The 18263-nt window shown below is 44.6% G+C and overlaps 1 protein-coding gene across 2 annotated transcripts in view; it reads left to right on the forward strand.

Moving 5' to 3' along the window:
• The window catches only part of CDC73 (cell division cycle 73), a 196007-nt gene that overhangs the window by 102984 nt on the left and 74760 nt on the right, over window positions 1–18263 (forward strand). For both annotated transcript variants that reach the window (XM_077452676.1, XM_077452675.1), the window contains exon 11: window positions 5682–5739. In XM_077452676.1, the coding sequence (XP_077308802.1) occupies window positions 5682–5739 (58 nt within the window). The remainder of the gene's footprint in view (window positions 1–5681; window positions 5740–18263) is intronic.

An 18263-nucleotide genomic window follows, 5' to 3' on the forward strand; every position in this document is an offset into this window, starting at 1 on the left:
CACCAATCTTAACCTAAGATCCATCTCTTTACTCCCTTTTGCCTCTAAACTCCTTGAACGTTTAGTCTACAACCAACTGAGCGACCACCTCATTGAGAATAACCTACTTGATCCCCTTCAGTCTGGATTTTGCCCACAGGACTCCAGACACCTGCCCTCCTAAAACTCAGAAACGACTTACTAACAGCCAAAACCAACAGTCATTATTCGGTACTCTTAGGCCTCATGCACACTGGATGTTAAAATAACGTTCTAAAAACGGCAGTTGCTTTGCAGTGAGTTTTTCAACTTCTTTCAACTTCTTTCAACTTTTTTTCAACGTTTTATTTTTTATTTTTATTTTTTTTTTAAGAAGAAAAAATTTTTTTTCTATTTTCAATTAATCAAAAACTTTAAACGCTGGTGAGCAAAATTTTTGAGTGTTTATCAGTGTTGGAGCGTTTTTACAGCTCTCAGAACCCACTAGTTTTTTTTTTTTTTTTTTTTACTGTTCAAAAACACCACTGCCCAAAACGGCTGATAAACAGCCTGTGTGTGCATGGACACATAGGATAACATGGAGAGTTTAATGACTGTAGAAAAAAAAACGTCTACAGCCAAAAACAGCTGCTGAAAAAAGTGAAATGTCAAGTGTGCCTGAGGCTTTACTCTTAGCCCTTGTACACACGGTCGGATATTCAGGCGGAATGTGTCCTATCGGACCGATTTGTCGGATAATCCGACTGTGTGTGGTATGCATCGGACTGTTTCCGTCGGAATATCCGTCGGACCCAATTTTCCAACTTGTTGGAAATATTTTCCGACAAACTGGTCCGATCGGACCTTGTCCGATCATGTGTTTAGAATTCCGATCGGACAAAGTGCCACGCATGCTCAGATCAAATTCCTACACCAAAGCTATTGGCTACTAGCGTGAACGTAGTCCCATCGTAACGAAATAACGCCATCACGTTCTGAACGATCGGATTTTCCGACAACTTGGTCCGACCGTGTGTATGCAACAGTTTCGGACAAAATCCAACGGATTTGATTGGCAGAATGTCCGACCGTGTGTACAGGGGCTTAGACCTTTCCGCTGCCTTTGATACAGTTGACCACCCCCTCCTCAGAAAACTCAATTTTGCTTGGTCTCCATGGCTTCACTCTCCATTGGTTCGCATCTTACCTTCCTCATCGCACCTTCAGTGTCACTCCTCTCCAACTCCTTATTGTTGGGGTCCACCAAGGTTCTGCCCTTGGGCCTTTACTATTCTCGATCTACACATCCTCCCTGGGTCAGCTGATAGCCTCTTATGGCTTCCACTACCATTTATATGCTGATGACACTCAAATCTATCTCTCTGCCCCTCAGCTCACCCCATTAATCTCCTCACGCAACTCTGATTTACTAACAGACATATCAGCCTGGATGTCAAACTGAATCAATCTAAAACCTGAATCAATCTAAAACCTGAGCTCTTAAAATTTTCTCCCCAACGTACCCCTTCCCCTGACTTTTCTCTGTCAAGATCAATGGCACATCTATCAGTCCGTCTCCACATGCCAGGGTGCTAGGGGTAATCTTAGACTCTGAACTGTCCTTTCAGGCCCACATACAATCCCTGTCCAAATTATGCTGCCTTCGCCTCTGCAACTAATGACACCACCAAGCTTCTAACGCACTCCCTGGTTATCTCTTACCTCGACTACTGCAACCCCCCCCTCATTGAATTGGCTTTACATAGACTATCCCCCCTTCAGTCCATAATGAATACCGCTCCAAGACTCCTCCACCTTACCAACCATTCAGTGTCCTCCACTCCTCTCTGCCAATCTCTCCACTGGCTTCCAATCACACAATAAATGAAATTCAAAGTACTAACAATAATTTACAAAGCCATCCATAACTCTGCCCCTAGCTACATCACTAACCTAGTCCCAAAAAAAATACCAACCGAGCCTCTCTCTTCGGTCCTCCCAAGACCTCCTGCTCTCTAGCTCCCTTATCGCCTCCTCCCACCTTTTGCCTTCAGGATTTCTCCAGAGCTTCTTCCATCCTTTGGAACTACCTACCCCAATCTGTCCAAATGTCCTCTATTGGATCCATCTTTAGATGATCCCTGAAACCCTTCTCTTGAAAGAAGCCTATATTGCTTCTGTTTTACTTCCTCCATCAGCTCATCCCACACAGCTATTACTACTTTTGTATAAATTGACCCTTCCTTTTTAGATGGCAAGCTCTAATGAGCAGTTCCCTCTGATTCCTCTTGTACCAAATTGTAATATAACTGTAATGTCTGGCTTTATTTTGTTAAAGCAGTTCTTCACCCTAAAGGGGAAGTTCCCGCTAATCTGATCCCTCCCCCCCCCCCCCCCTCCGGTGCCACAATCGGCACCTTTCAGGGGGGAGGGGGGTGCAGTTACCTGGATAATCCAGGTATCTGCACCCACTTCCGCCGCAGGCGCCCCGCCCCCCGTTGTGTTCTGGGAAACGCACAGTTCCCAGAGACACAGCGGGGGACCATAAGAGACGCGCATGCGCAGTAGGGAACCGGGCTGTGAAGCTGTAATGCTTCACTTCCCGATTCCCTGACAGAGGATGGCGGCGGGGGCAGCAGTGAGACGAGCGATCGCTCGTCATCTGCCGCTGACGTCGCTGGACCCTGGGACAGGTAAGTGTGATTTTATTAAGTCAGCAGCTGCAATATTAGTAGCTGCTGGCTTTTAATATTTTTATTTTAGGTGCAGAACCGCTTTAAGCACTGCGCAAACTGTTGGCACATATAAAACCTGTATAATAATAATAATGTAGATCCAGTAGTCACCCAAGTCTGCAAGTGAGTACATACAGACCTTTAGCTATGTGGGTCGGCTGCATCAGCTCTATTCTCAACCTGGAATGCCAGCTAGGTTAACATTTTGTGGGGAACATAGAATTAGGCACTTGCCATCCATGTCACAAAGCTGCACCTGCCGACACTCCCAGTGCAGGGTTTGCTACTCCAGGGAGTGATTGCCCCCAGTCCTCTCTGTACAGTGGTTTTGGTGTTTTATGCCAACATGTTTATGGGTTCCAAAAAAGATGGAGTTTGCCCTATCCTGGACCTAAAGGCCCTGAATTGCTTTGTTTGGTTCAGACGTTGGAGATAAAATCCATCTGCTCAGTAGCAGCCCCAGTTCATCAGGGGGATTTACTGGCCTCCATAGATATCAAGGATGCATACTTGCACATCCTATTCTTTGCTGGGCGTCAGCGCTTCTTGAGTTTTATGATTGGGGATGCACATTTTCAGTTTGGTGCTTCCCTTTAGCTTGTCCTCCGCCCCTTCATATTTTTTTTTATTTTTTTTTACGAAGGTGCCTGCCCTGGTACTAGCAGTGCTAAGACAACTGGAGATGGCAAAATAACCACCTTCTCCTATGCGCAGAGACACTGCTGATGGGCAACATGAAGATCGCCCACCCAAGGATAATTGGTGTGACCTGCCATACCAATTATCCATTAACTAGCATGGAGATCACCCTGCGTACGCTGCAGTTATTTGGATAGGTGCTCAATTTTAAAAAGTCCACCTCGATTATGACCAGAAGGCTGGATTATCTGGTTCTGATTCTTGACTCTGTGCAGACCAAGGTGTTTCAGACTGCTGTTCGGCTGTCCTGTCTTTGCATGGTTTCTCGCATGCAGGTCCTGGGTTTTGTGTCAACCTCCGAGGTGGTCCCACACGCGCAGTTCTATACAAGGGTTCGGCAGAAAGAAATCCTAGCCAAATGGGACAAATTTTCTGCTTCCCTGGATAGCCAGATTTCTCTGGGTCCGTCAGCTATGGCCTCTCTCGTTTGGTCGCCTTCCCTTCAGGCTGGGCAGGCCTTTCTCCCCCTCCACTGGCTGGGGAGGGGTCCTGGGGTTGAGGTTGGCTCAGTTGTTGAATGCTGAAGGACGCTCGGCTGCCCATCAACTTCCTGGAGCTACAAGCAGTCAGGCTGAGTTTTGAATTGGTGGACAGACCTTCTCTGCGGGTGCCCAACCAGAATCCAGCCAGATAACCACTATAGTGGGCTGACAACCACTAGGCAGCAAGAAGAGTGCAGCAGCCGAGCGGGAGGCCTCGTGCATTCTTCGGTGGGCAGAGCTTCAGGTGTTGGCTTTTATCACTGTGTAAATTCTAGTTGTGGAGAACTGGCAGGTGGACTACCCCAGTCGTCACTTTGGGTCGTGGAAAGTGATTCCTACACCCGGTCATGTTTAGTCAGATTCTCCTAGGCTTGAGCTGCTTGGACATGGATCTTCTAGCCTCCCACCTCAAAATGATATTGTCGGTTTGTGGCAAAATCAAGAACACCTCCACGGATGCAACAAACATGCTGGTGGCGCAGTGGGATCAGTATCCTCCTCTCAAGCTCCTTTGTTGCTTGCTGAGCAGGATAGTGGCTGAAAGGATTCTGGTCACGTCGGGCTGGACTTTTTGACCCTGGTACGCTGAATTGGTGTTGCTGGTCACGGACACACCTTGGTGGCTGTGAATTCTGGAAGAACTGCTATCCCAAGCATCGATCTTGCACCTTGCTTTTACGGTCTCTGGCAGCAAAGCTCTTCTTCTTTCAATGTCCCTTGGCCACACACTCCTTGATTCTTACCACGATCCAATGGGATTGCCATGTGCCCCCCCCTGTGCATTCCCTGTTGCCACCGTGGAACCTGAACTTGGTTTTGTCAGTCCTCCCTAAGCCCCTTTTTTGAGAGCATTCGGCATATTCCGTTAATCGCACTCTCTTAAAGTTGCCTTTTTGGCCATCATCACTTCCACACAATTGGACACTGCGATCGAGTGTTAAATGGCCACTATGATTGGCCATTTAGCACAATCTGTGATTGGCAGTGCGCATTGGGAAACTAAACAGGAGGACGTCCGCGGACGCCTAGTGGTTAAGTTTTTTTTTTTTTTTTGCTTTTTCAATACCTTGACACATGTAGAAAATGTTTTGACTATTTTTTTTTGACTATGCTTTCTTTTGGCGATCTTTTAAGATTCATGCATCCATCATTAGCTGCTGATCTAATAAGGTTTTCCAGTAGTCCTGGTCAAAATTTGTCTTGTTCTTGCTAAACCAGACCAATTTTGAATTGTGTGTACCCAGCGTAAGTCCTTAGACTGCTACCTCAACATTTCATTTTCAGGATATGTGCCTGCTGTACTATGTACTTGGTTGAAAACGTGTCCTGTTCTTTGTATTGCTTCATTTGTGTGAAATGCCTGGTGTTCCTGCCAGTACCTCTGCTTACCTATTTAAAAAAAAAAAAAAAAACTGACGGCACTAGGCTTGACAGCACAGTGTGGTGAGTTTTCTGGCTGTGCTGGGAACTGTCTGCTCCCCCCCCCCCCAATGAATAGACTTGTGCTGATGGGCCACCTCTGCACAGCCATTCATTTGGAAGACCAGTGTAATGCTGTTACTCCTCCCTGAGCTCCTTGTGCAGTTGAGAACAGTAGGAATGTGATCACATATATAAAAAAATAAAAATAAAAAAAAGGCAAAGAATGTTTTATATATTTATTTTTTATGTATATACAAATTTTTTGCCTTTTTCATTTCCATTTTAAACTGAATGGGTTGTTTTAAAAGGTGATGTTTTATATATACTTTAAAATGCTTTTCAGAATAATTTGCCTGTCCTAAACAATATTTACATTTCTCTACAGGAAGGTGCATCTGCCAGGAAGACTCAGACCCCTGCCGCACAGCCAGTGCCAAGACCAGGTAATTGCTGCAATTTTCTGCCCGTTTTGCCTCCATCTGCATTTTTAAGGTTCACTCAATCCGGCACTCCAGTGAGGGCTGGAGGGGCAAAGCAGAGACTTGGTGACTGAGTCGCCAGCTCTGGCTCTACTCACTGAAGACCGAGAACTAAGTGATCAACAATCTCCGATCATTCAGTTCTCATTATAGTGGCAGCGGGTGAAAGATACAGCATCAAATCAATGCCGCTTCTACCTAGTTGAGTATAAAATTTTATTTTATTTTTTTTTCTTCTGCACTTCTCTTTTTAAAGTGGAAGACAAGTCAAAATCGAACTAATCTTAAATCTACTCCCACCCCCTTTCTAAGCCTAATCTATCTACCCTGCAAAAGGAAAGATGTCTATACCCAACTATCCTGAAATTGCTCTAGTCCAATCACATGACCTGCTTCAGTGTAGATGAGGGACAGCTGACATGCCCCATAGTAAGCCTATGGGTGATGTCATCATCCAGGCTGTGCAGCCGTTATTTACAATCTCACAGAATTCAGCACTGGAGAGCTCATGTGACCTGACCAACTAGACATCTTTTTTTTACAGGCTTGACAGAATAGGTTTAGAATGGAGGTCGGAGTTGATTTAAGCTTGGTTAGTTTTTCACTTGCCTTAACACTTTAAAGTAATAAATGCGTTCTTGAAAAAAAGACAAGCAGATTATACTCGCCTACTCTGTGCAGTGGTTTTGCACATAACACCCCCGATCCTCCTCTTTGGTCCCTTGCCGGTGCTCTTAGCTGCTGATTTCCCGCAGAGCAAGCATCTTGCAATGGGGGCACCCAGGCAGGCTCATTCCCGAGCCATGGCTCTGTGTCCATTCACACATAGAGCTGCTGCTCGGCTCATCCCCTCTCCCTTTTCTCTCCTCATTGGCTCACTGGCTGATTGACAGGAGTGGGAGCCAATGACTTCCCCTGCTGTTGCAGCCAATGAGGGTGAATCCCCAGAGAGCTGACGCTCTTGTGCAAATCCCTGGATTGAATTGGGGAGGGCTGAGGGGCTGCCGCACAGGGAAGGTTGAACCTTGACTTTAGAACCACTTTAAGCACTCTCAAAGGTCAGGTGTCAGCCTTATCCATTCGCTTTCAAAGGCCTCTGCTTTCATTCTCCCTTTAAATGTAAAATCTTTATCCCAAAAGAAAAAAAAGTTGCTGTAATTGCTTATAAATTGTTACCTGGAGTTTGCCTTAATTTTATGCCCAGGTTCACACTTGTGCGAACAGACATCGCATGTGATTTGCATCTGCATTGGTTTTGCAGGAAAATAGTGCAGGGACTCCCGACCTATACTAGAATTGGATCGCATGGGTGTTCGGGGGGGTCATTGGGGGTGTCATTAACATTGAATTGACACCCGCAGCAGTTCACAGAATGCAGTGTGACCTGCCTGCGGGAGAGATGCGATGCATTGCATATATGTGAACCCAGGCTTAGTGTATGTAAATCTCCCCTTCAGATCAACAATACTGCTGTGCAAAGGTGCCCCCTGTGCTGGTTCATCCAGAGTGGACGCACTCCAATACATGGTGTGTTACTGGCTAGATCACCAGTTAAACAGAGTGGGGGACAAAAAACAAAAAAAACAAATGCAGCCATCACATCCAGCGATTGGTTAAACTGTAGTGTATTACATTTTTGGTTTTGGGTTTAATACCATTTTAACTTTATCTACTCTACTATCGCTGTGAGAATTTTTTTTTTACAGGTGAAAGCGCTTGTATTTGACACAGACCTAAATCATGGATATTGGAATTTGTTGTGGTTATTCAGTCCCTTCATTTAGTTGGGTCCGTTTTAAGAATTCTGCCATTGAAAGGTCACATGTGGGTGTTTAGTACGGATTCATCGCTAGAACAATTAAAATTCTATTCCAATTTTTTTCTTCTGTTGTGTCTCCAAATACTTTGCTCGCCTAATGCCTCTGAATTCTATGTAAAAGTAATTGTCTCTCTGTGGAGACTGGGCCTATTTTTAGCATTTGAGCAAGTACTATCCTGAGATCTTTGCTTGCGCTGAAAAACAAAATGAGTATGGAAAGGGACAGAAGTTCAAGTGAGCAGATGAGCAGTGCGATAAAACGGTGAAATTTGACCAAGCTTTTCATAATGCTACAAGCCTGAAACAAAATCTTCTTTTCTTTTTTTTTTTTTTTTTTTTTTTGCATTGATTCTGGTGTGCAGCTGAGTACCTTACAGTAATTTTGTAAAATATTCTGAATACCACACCATTAAATGTTAACTTTACGAACGCATATTGCCAATATATTATAGGTAACCTGTTCATCCTCTTGCAAAATACAATAGCTTTGGTCTGAGGAAGGCAGAATCGAATTACCTGGGAGACTGTCGCAGGGGACACAAAAATGTCCTGCTTGACCCACACAGTCAGATCAGTTGCCTTCACTTAAATGTTTCCATATTATCCTTAAAATATGGATGCTATTGGTTGTAAGGAAAATCATTTTTAGCAATTAAAGCGATTCTCTGCCCTAGGAAGGAACTAATACAAGTCAGCAGCTATAAATACTGTAGCTGCTGACTTAAAAAAATAAAAAAATAAAAAAATAAAAATATAAAATAAAAATAAACTTGCCTGTCCAAGAATTCTTTGCCGTCCTCACCCAGGCCAGTTCTTCTCTGGTCTTCAGGTCCCTTGCGCTGTGTGAATGGTTCCGTAGCCTCCCAAGACCTGTGATGTGTACCAGAAGGCTGCAGATGGGAGGACATGTAGTGAATCTGCTGTGGCATTCCCTTGTCAAAAAAAGGCAAGATGCAGATCTTCCCCTTTTTGGGTGAGATTCTGCATTAACCACTTCAGCGCCGGAAGAATTTACCCCCTTCCTGACCAGAGCACTTTTCGTGATTTGGCACTGCGTCGCCTTAACTGAAAATTGCTTGGTCGTGCGACGTGGCTCCCAAACAAAGTTAACGTGTCCCCCCCCCCCCCCCTCCACACACAAATAGAGCTAGCTTTCTTTTGGTGGTATTTGATCACCTCTGCGGGTTTTATTTTTTCCGCTATAAACAAAAAAGAGCTACAATTTTGAGAAAACATATTTTTTTTTTGCTATATCCCCCAAAAATATATGAACTTTTTTTTTCCCCTCAGTTTAGGCCGATACGTATTCTTCTACATATTTTTGGTAAAATCGCAATAAGCGATTGCTTTGTGCAAATGTTATAGCGTTTACAAAATAGGGGATAGTTTTCTAGCATTTTTTTTTAAATTTTTTTTTTTAAATGGCGGTGATCAGCGATTTTTATCGTGACTGCGACATTATGGCAGACACTTCAGACATTTTTGGGACCATTGTCATTTATACAGCAATGCACTGATTCCTGTGTAAATGACACTAGCAGTGAAGGGGTTAACCACTAGGTGGCAGTGTAGGGGTTAAGTGTGTCCTAGGGGCATGTTTCTCACACGGAGCAGAGATCATTAACACTGTCACTAGGCAGACTGGGGAGATGCTTGTTTATATTAGCATCTCGCCGTTCTTCCTCCCTGTGAGGCGTTTGCGGGCCGCCTCTTAACCACTTCAATACAGGGCACTTAAACACCTTCCTGCCCAGACCAATTTTGAGCTTTCAGCGCTGTCGCACTTTGAATGACAATTGTGCGGTCATGCTACACTGTACCCAAATGAAATTTTTATCATTTTTTTCCCACAAATAGAGCTTTCTTTTGGTGGTATTTGATCACCTCTACGGTTTTTATTTTTTGCGCTACAAATAAAAAAATACCGAAAATTTTGAAAAAAAAAATGTTTTTTTTTTGTTTCAGTTTCAAAACTTTGTAAATAAGTACGTTTTCTCCTTCACTGATGGGCACTGATGGGGCTACACTGATGGGCACTGATAAGGTGGCACTGATGGGCACCAATGTGGCACCAATGAAGTGGCACTGATAGGCGGCACTGATGGGCGACACGGACGGACACTGATAGGTGGCACAAATTGGCACTGATAGCTGGCACGGATGGGCGGCACGGATGGGCGGCACGGATGGGCATGGATAGGCGGCACGGGTGGGCATGGATAGGCGGCACGGGTGGGCATGGATAGGCGGCACGGGTGGGCATGGATAGGGCGGCACGGGTGGGCATGGATAGGGCGGCACAGGTGGGCATGGATAGGGCGGCACAGGTGGGCATGGATAGGGCGGCACAGGTGGGCATGGATAGGGCGGCACAGGTGGGCATGGATAGGGCGGCACAGGTGGGCACTCATAGGCGGCACAGGTGGGCACTCATAGGCGGCATCGGTGTTATAGTAATGGATGCCAATCAGTGCCAAACAATAATGCATGCCAATCAGTGATGCCCATTGTGGCCACTGATTGGCATCCATTATGGGCACTGATTGGCACCCATTGTGCTGACTGGCACCCTGGTGGTCTAGGGAGGATTATGGATTTTTATTACCTTTTCCCTGGTGGTCTAGTGGTGTCCCTGGTGGTCCAGTGTGGGCATCCTCGGGGGGGCTGTGCTGATAATCGATCAGCACAGACCCCCCCTGTCAGAGGAGCAGCCGATCGGCTCTCCTCTACTCGCGTCTGACAGACGCGAGTGAGGGAAAGCCGATCACCGGCTCTTCCCATTTACACTGTGATCAGCCGTGATTGGACACGGCTGATCACATGGTAAAGAGTCTCCATCGGAGACTCTTTACCGAGATCGTAGTTGCCAGGTGTCAGACTGACACCCCGCAACAACGATCGCCGCGATGCGCGCCCCCGGGGGCGCGCAGCGGCTCATAATCCTAATCACGTCATATGACGTCCGGTTAGGATAATGAAACCACTTTGCCGCCGTCAATTTGTAATAGGGCGGGCGGCAAGTGGTTAAAGGGCCATGTACAGGTACGCGCCTTCTGCCGACGTATATCGGAGTGAGGCGGTCGTCAATCGGTTAATATTTTGTCAATACAGGCGATCCCCGGGTTACAAACGTCCGACTTACAAACGGCTACTACTTACAAATGGAGGGAAACAGGAAGTTAGAGGGAATCTACCCCTAGGAAGGTTAACTTACTCCTGTAGGAGTTATCATGGGAAGGTGTCTCCACTGAAGCTTTGTCACCAGTCAACCCAAAATTTTCAAAATGCAGTTGTAACAGGGACAGAAAGGTGAAATCTTCTGAACAGTGGCACAGACAGCAGAACAAATGTTACAGAAGTGTTAATCCTTCCCTATGCTATCCAAAAAAAGTATTTTATGGCTGGACCTACACTTATTGTACCTGTTCCTGACTTACAAACAAATTCAACAAACTTACAGACCCCATCTTATTTGTAACCTGGTGACTATCTGTACCTTGCACATTAGAACCTTCCACAGCTTAGAGCAAGATTGAACCCAAAACCAAAAATGTATTACATTGCAGCTTGGCAATCATTGGATGTGGTGGCATTCGATTGCAAGCACAACTATGCGCTGGAGCAGCGATTCATCCCTTTGCTCATCAGAATAGCCTGACATTTCAGATGCAAAGGAGGTTTGTGCCCTCATGAAATACTGGTGGTGTGTGTGTGTGTGTGTGTGTGTGTGTGTGTGTGTGTGTGTGTGTTTTTATTTTTTAATGGACAGCTACTTTAGCCATTTTGGACTTGCTGTGTTTCTGTAAAGTTAGGCTAGTTTGGTGTGAAGTATATAAAGGTTATACTTGAGGGCAGTTACAAACTGCCGCTCTGCTACACCACAGGCGCAGCGTAGCCATGGTTTTTGTGTGGGGTACCCACAGTTTTCTGTAGACTATTAGCTGGTGTATTTTCTGAAAGTGCATCAAAGATGCAGCATGCAGGACTTTTGGAGCACTTTCAGAAAAAGTGACAAAAAAAGCGCAATCTAATAGAAGTCTATTAATAGAGAAACTGTGGATAACCCAAACAATAACCACAGGTGCACTGCACTTCACCTGTACTGCAACCAAACCGCATCATGGCAGCATAAATCCGCCCTTATATGATAAGTTGAATTCAGTTAAAGTAATAAAACTTATAAAGAGCATGCCCATCATGTGTAGACTTTGGTTTCTCTGTTGTATTGGTCAAGAATGTGGCTGATCTCAACCACCACCACCAAGGGCGACACAGTAGTGTAGTGGTTAGCACTTTCACCTAGCAGCAATAGGGTCGCCGATTCAAATCCCCACCACTATACCATCTGCCTGGAGTTTAAAAGTCCTCCCTGTGCCTGCATGGGTTTGGATTTGGTTTTGGCCGTAGATCGTTCGTTTTAGGAGAACAGTTTCTGTGGAATGTTGAGGACGTAATCCAGACTGAGGGGGATCAAGAAGGCTATTATCAGGGAGGTGGGCACTCAGTGAGTTGTAGCCCAGATGTTTGAGGCGTTTGGATAAGAAGGGGAGCAAGGAGATGGGGCATAGGTTAAGATTGGATGGGGTCCAGTGAGGGCCTCTTAAGTATGGGTCTGACAAGTGCACGTTTTATAGAGTTGGGGAAGATGCCAGAAGAGAGGGAGAGATTGAAGATGTGGGTTAGAGAGTGTAGCATAGAGCCAGAGGGTGAATGTAGCATTTTGTGAGGGAACAAGATCCAGAGGGCAGGTGATAAGGTGGACATTAGTAAGTAGTTTAGCAACCTTGTCTATAGTAGTGGGGTTGAAAGAGGGACGTAATAATTGTTCCTGTGGTCATGCAGTGTAAAGTGTGGAGGGTATCGGAACAGTAGAGCTCTCCTCACGAGTTGTATCAATCTGCTCTTTGAAGGGATTTGTGATCTCCTGGGCATTGAGTGAGTTTGCGGGTGGAGGACGAAGTAGAGAGTTGAAGTTAGAGAAGAGTTGATGGGGACAGGATAAGTTGCTAACGAGAGTGATAAAATAGGTCTGCTTTGCAATGAGTAGGCTGGAATTGTATTTTTGGAGGACAGATTTATATTGGTTGAAATCTCTGATACTTGGCCTTACGCCACAGGCACTCATGAGCGCGACTACATTTTTTTCAGACTTCTAGTATCTGTTTGCCAAGGTCGAAGGGATCGAGGACTGATTCTGTGTGTAGTGAGGGGGCCCAGTGAGTCCAGTGAGGCATTGTAGACAGAAGTGACTAGGTTTGTGCAGGATAGGGGTGAGAATTTGTCGTAGAGGTTGTCGATAGCAGAGTAGAGAAGGGTTGAGATGATGTAGGTTTCTATGAGTAACTCTTAGGCGGTTGGAGGGGAGGTGGAGGAGAGGGAGAGAGTGAAACTAATAAGGTGATCAGAGAGAGGGAATGGATAGTTGGAGAGGTTGCATGGAGTGCAAAGGTGAGAGAAAACGAGGTCAAGGGTATTGCCTTCAGAGTGAGTAGGAGCATGTATCTGCTGCTTCAGGTCAAAGAAGGCTGTTAGGCTGAGAAGTTTGGAAGTGGCAGGAGTGTTGGTATTAATAGGTATGTTGAAGTTCCTGAGAACGATTGTGGGGATTTCAGAAGAAAGTAGGGTAGCCAGGCAGAGAAGTCAAGAAAGGATGTTACTGGTCCAGTAGTAGATCCTGGAGTGAAAAGACAAATGCAGTGTGCTTCGAAAGAGGATAGTGACAGAGAGGGGGGTGGGTAAAGTACCTGAAAGGTGCTATGCGAGGCTAGGATTCCGACACCGCCTCCCTCACGTCCACTGGATCTGGGGGAATGAGTCCAGAGAGGACCACCATGGGATAGGGCAGCAGAAGAGTGTCTGATTTGTGGAGGTAGGTTAAATGAGTTAGTGATAGAGGTCATGGAAAGAGGCGAGTTTTTTTTTTTTTTTTTTTTATAGTAAAGTAAATCATTTTCCACCTAAATGGCTACCATTTTTTTTCTCAAGTATGGAGTTATTAAAAACATTTTTTTTTTTTATAACAAATACAAATAAGTTCAGATTTCAAATGTAAAGCACAAGCTTCTACATCAGACTTGCAATCTGTGTTAGGACAAAAGGAATTTATGCATTTAAGTATTTAAAAGCGTATTAATAATTAAAAGAAGTTAAAGGCGTTATCAAGGTTATATAACTGGGAGTGCAAGTAGGTTAATTCGCATGCACTGTACATGACACAAAATAAAAATGAAATTGACTATGGTTGATAGGCAACGGGTATTATAGTATCAAAATTTAATTAGTCTTTGGAAGAATAGTTTATAAGTCAATAGGATAAGCTTTATCTAAATAAATAGGAGCCTGAATGAAACTTGTATATGAGCATACGCTGTCACAGTTGTGCAGCTGGATGTTGACAGACAGCAGTCATGCATATGCTAATTAACAAGGATCCTCTCAGATGCTAAATAAAATATTGATATAAATACATCCATAAAGTGCAGAGAATAGTTTTTATAGAGGTGTGTGTGTGTGTGTGTGTGTGTGTGTGTGTGTGTGTTTGTTTTTTTTTTTTTTTTCATTTTCACATTAAAAATGTTAAACTATTGATATTTTGTAGGAATTGGATTATTTGTAAGAGTGAAAAAATAATATACATGTTACAGCCGTGGCCAAAAGTTGTGAGAATGACACAAATATTAATTTTCACAAAGCCTGCTGCTTCAGTGTTTTTAGATCTTTTTGTCAGATGTTACTATGGTATACTGAAGTATAATTACAGTGGTGTGAAAAAGTGTTTGCCCCCTTCCTCATTTCCTGTTCCTTTGCATGTTTGTCACATTTAAGTGTTTCGGAACATCAAACCAATTTAAACAATAGTAAAGGACAACACAAGTAAACGCAAAATGCAATTTGTAAATGAAGGTGTTTATTATTAAAGGTGAAAAAAAATCCAAACCATCATGGCCCTGTGTGAAAAAGTGATTGCCCCCTAAACCTAATAACTGGTTGGGCCACCCTTACCAGCAACAACTGCAACCAAGCGTTTGCGATAACGTGCAATGAGGCTTTTACAGCGTCCTGGAGGAATTTTGGCCCACTCATCTTTGCAGAATTGTCCTAATTCAGTTACATTAGAGGGTTTTCAAGCATGAACGGCCTTTTTAAGGTCATACCACAACATCTCAATAGGATTCAGGTCAGGACTTTGGCTAGGCCACTCCAAAGTCTTCATTTTGTTTTTCTTCAGCCATTCGGTGGTGGACTTGCTGGTGTGTTTAGGATCATTGTCCTGCTGCAGAACCCAAGTTCGTTTCAGCTTGAGTACACGAACAGATGGTCGGACATTCTCCTTCAGGATCTCTTGGTAGACAGCAGAATTCATAGTTCCTTTTATCACGGCAAGTCTTCCAGGTCCTGAAGCAGCAAAACCGCCCCAGACCATCACACTACCACCACCATATTTTACTGTTGGTATAATGTTCTTTTTATGAAATGCAGTGTTCCTTCTACGCCAGATATACTTGGACACACACCTTCCAAAGAGTTCCACTTTTGTCTCATCGGTCCACAGAATGTTGTCCCAAAAGTCTTGGGGATCATCAAGATGTGTTGTGGAGAAATTGAGACGAGCTTTGATGTTCTTTTTGCTCAGCAGTGGTTTTCTCCTTGGAACTCTGCCATGCAGGCCATTTTTGCCCAGTCTTTTCCTGATGGTGGAGGCATGAACGCTGACCTTAACTGAGGCAAGTGAGGCCTGCAGTTCCTTGGACGTTGTTGTGGGGTCTTTTGTGACCTCTTGGATGAGTCGTCGCTGCGCTCTTGGGGTAATTTTGGGCGGCCGGCCACTCCTGGGAAGGTTCACCACTGTTCCATGTCTTCGCCATTTGTGGATAATGGCTCTCACTGTGGTTCGCTGGATTCCCAAAGCTTTGGAAATGGCTTTATAACCCTTTCCAGACTGATAGATCTCAATTACTTTCTTTCTCAATTGTTCCTGAATTTCTTTGGGTCTCGGCATGATGTGTAGCTTTTAGGCTGGGTTCACACTGCTGCGGGGGGAGATCCGGATGTGATTCGCACCGCAAATCACATCCGATCTCTGTAGCGATGCGAGTTCAGCCATACAGATAGTATGGCTGAATTCGCATCGCTCCCGCAGCAAACTCGCACAGGACCCTTTTTTTGGTCCGCAACAGAATCGGATCGCATGGGGGTTCACACCATGCGATCCGATTCCTGTGCGAGTCGGCAGATCGCACTGCGATATGCGGACGGATCTGGGGGTGTCATTAACATATCATTGACACTCCCAGCCGTCCGCATAGGGCAGTGTGAACTGCCGACGGGAGTAATGCGATGCGGGAAAACGCAGCGGATTCGCGGCGTTCCCGCATCGCAGCGGTGTGAACCCGGCCTTAACCAATAATCAGGCCTGGGTGTGGCTAGAGAAATTGAACTCAGGTGTGGACAACCACAGTTATAGTATGTTTTAACAAGGGGGGCAATCACTTTTTCACACAGGGCCATGATGGTTTGGATTTTTTTTCACCTTTAATAATAAACACCTTCATTTACAAATTGCATTTTGTGTTTACTTGTGTTGTCCTTGACTATTGTTTAAAGAGGAAGTAAACCCTTCCAAACAACTTGGACCTATAGGTAAGCCTAGATTAAGGCTTACCTGTAGGTCCAAGCAATATCTCCTAAACCTATATGGTTTAGGAGATATTTGCCCGAAAATGGGCACCGCTGTCTACGGCGCATGCGCCGTAGACAGCGGCGCGCAGGCGCACTAAATGCGGCAAATCCAAGAATGGATTTGCCAAATTTGTCGAATCCCGTGCGCATGCGCGGGAGTGACGTCATCGCGGCTTCGCCGTATGACAGCAACGGAGCTGCGAGGCGCGACTCCCGTGCGCATGCGCGGGAGTGACGTCATCGCGGTTGCGCCGCTGTCATTGGTCGGAGCTGCGAGACGCCACCAGCAAGATGGACGCGGCGGACTACAGGGATCAGCGGCGACTTCGCTGGCTCCTGTGTCAGGTAAGTGACACATAATGAGCTACTATGCGATGCATAGTAGTCCATTATGCTTTACCTTTGCAGGGAAAAAAAGAGGAAGTAAACCCATTAGGGTTTACTTCCTCTTTAAATTGGTTTGATGTTCCGAAACACTTAAATGTGACAAACATGCAAAGGAACAGGAAATGAGGAAGGGGGCAAACACTTTTTCACACCACTGTACAAGCATTTCATAAGTGTCAAAGGCTTTTATTGACAATTACATTAAGTTTATGCAAAGAGTCGATGATTGCAGTGTTGACCCTTCTTTTTCAAGAACTCTGTAATTCGTCCTGCTATGTTGTCACTGGGCCACATCTTTACTGATAGCAGCCCATTCTTGCATAATCCAGGGGTTGACAAATTTGCTTGGAATCTAGGAGCCAGCTAAAAAGGTTAGGAGCCAGGTCTGTGACGGCGATCTGGACCTGTCCCTGGCCTGACATGGAGACGAGTGAGGGGAAGATGGCCCCCAGCCCCCCACCTGTCTCCAAGTCATTGCCCATAGCTCTTAGAGGGACTTTATTTATTTATTTATTTTTTTTCAAATGACAATTTTTTTTTTAAATGGCATTTTAGTGTAAATATGAGATGTGAGGTCTCTCTGACCCCAGATCTCATATACTAGAGGACCTGTCATGCTTTTTTCTATTACAAGGGATTTTTACATTCCATGTAATAGGAATAAAAGTGACACACTTCTTTTATAAAAAAAAAAAAAAAAAAACAGAAAATAAGAAAAGTTAAAATAAGAAAAAAAAATTATTTGAAACGCGCCCTGTCCCGCCAAGCTTGCGTGCAGAAGTGAACGCATATATGAAAGCGGTGTTCAAACCACACGTGAGGTATTGCTGCGATCGGTAGAGTGAGAGCAATAATTCTAGCCCCAGACCTCCTCTGTAACTTAAAAGGTGCAACCTGTAGAATTTTTTAAACGTCGCCTATGGAGATTTTAAAGGGTAAATGTTTGTCGCCATTCCATGAGCGGGTGCAATTTTGAAGCATGACATGTTGGGTATCGATTTACTCGACGTAACGTTATCTTTCACAATCTAAAAAAAAAATTGGGCTAACTTTACTGTTGTCTTATATATTTTTTTTATTAAATACATTTTCCCCAAAAAAGTGCACTTTTAAGTCCGCTGTGCAAATATGGTGTGACAGACAGTATTGCAACGACCACCATTTTATTCTCTAGGGTGTTAGAATAAAATACACACACACACACACACACACACACACACACACACACACACACACACACACACACACACACTGCCTTGCGAAAGTATTCGGCCCCCTTGAACTTTTCAACCTCTTGCCACATTTCAGGCTTCAAACATAAAGATATCAAATTTTTATTTTTTGTGAAGAATCACCAACAAGTGGGACGCAATTGTGAAGTGGAACGAAATTTATTGGATATTTTAAACTTTTTTAGCAAAAAAAAACTGAAAAGTGGGGCGTGCAAAATTATTCTGCCCCTTTACTTTCAGTGCAGCAAACTCACTCCAGAAGTTCAGCGAGGATCTCTGAATGATCCAATGTTGTCCTAAATGACTGATGGTGATAAATAGAATCCACCTGTGTGTAATCAAGTCTCTGTATAAATGCACCTGCTCTGTGA

Source organism: Lithobates pipiens, unplaced genomic scaffold (genome assembly GCF_037356315.1).
Source record: "Lithobates pipiens isolate NorthernLeopardFrog02 unplaced genomic scaffold, aLitPip1_a1.2 Scaffold_23, whole genome shotgun sequence".
Classification (NCBI taxonomy): domain Eukaryota; kingdom Metazoa; phylum Chordata; class Amphibia; order Anura; family Ranidae; genus Lithobates; species Lithobates pipiens.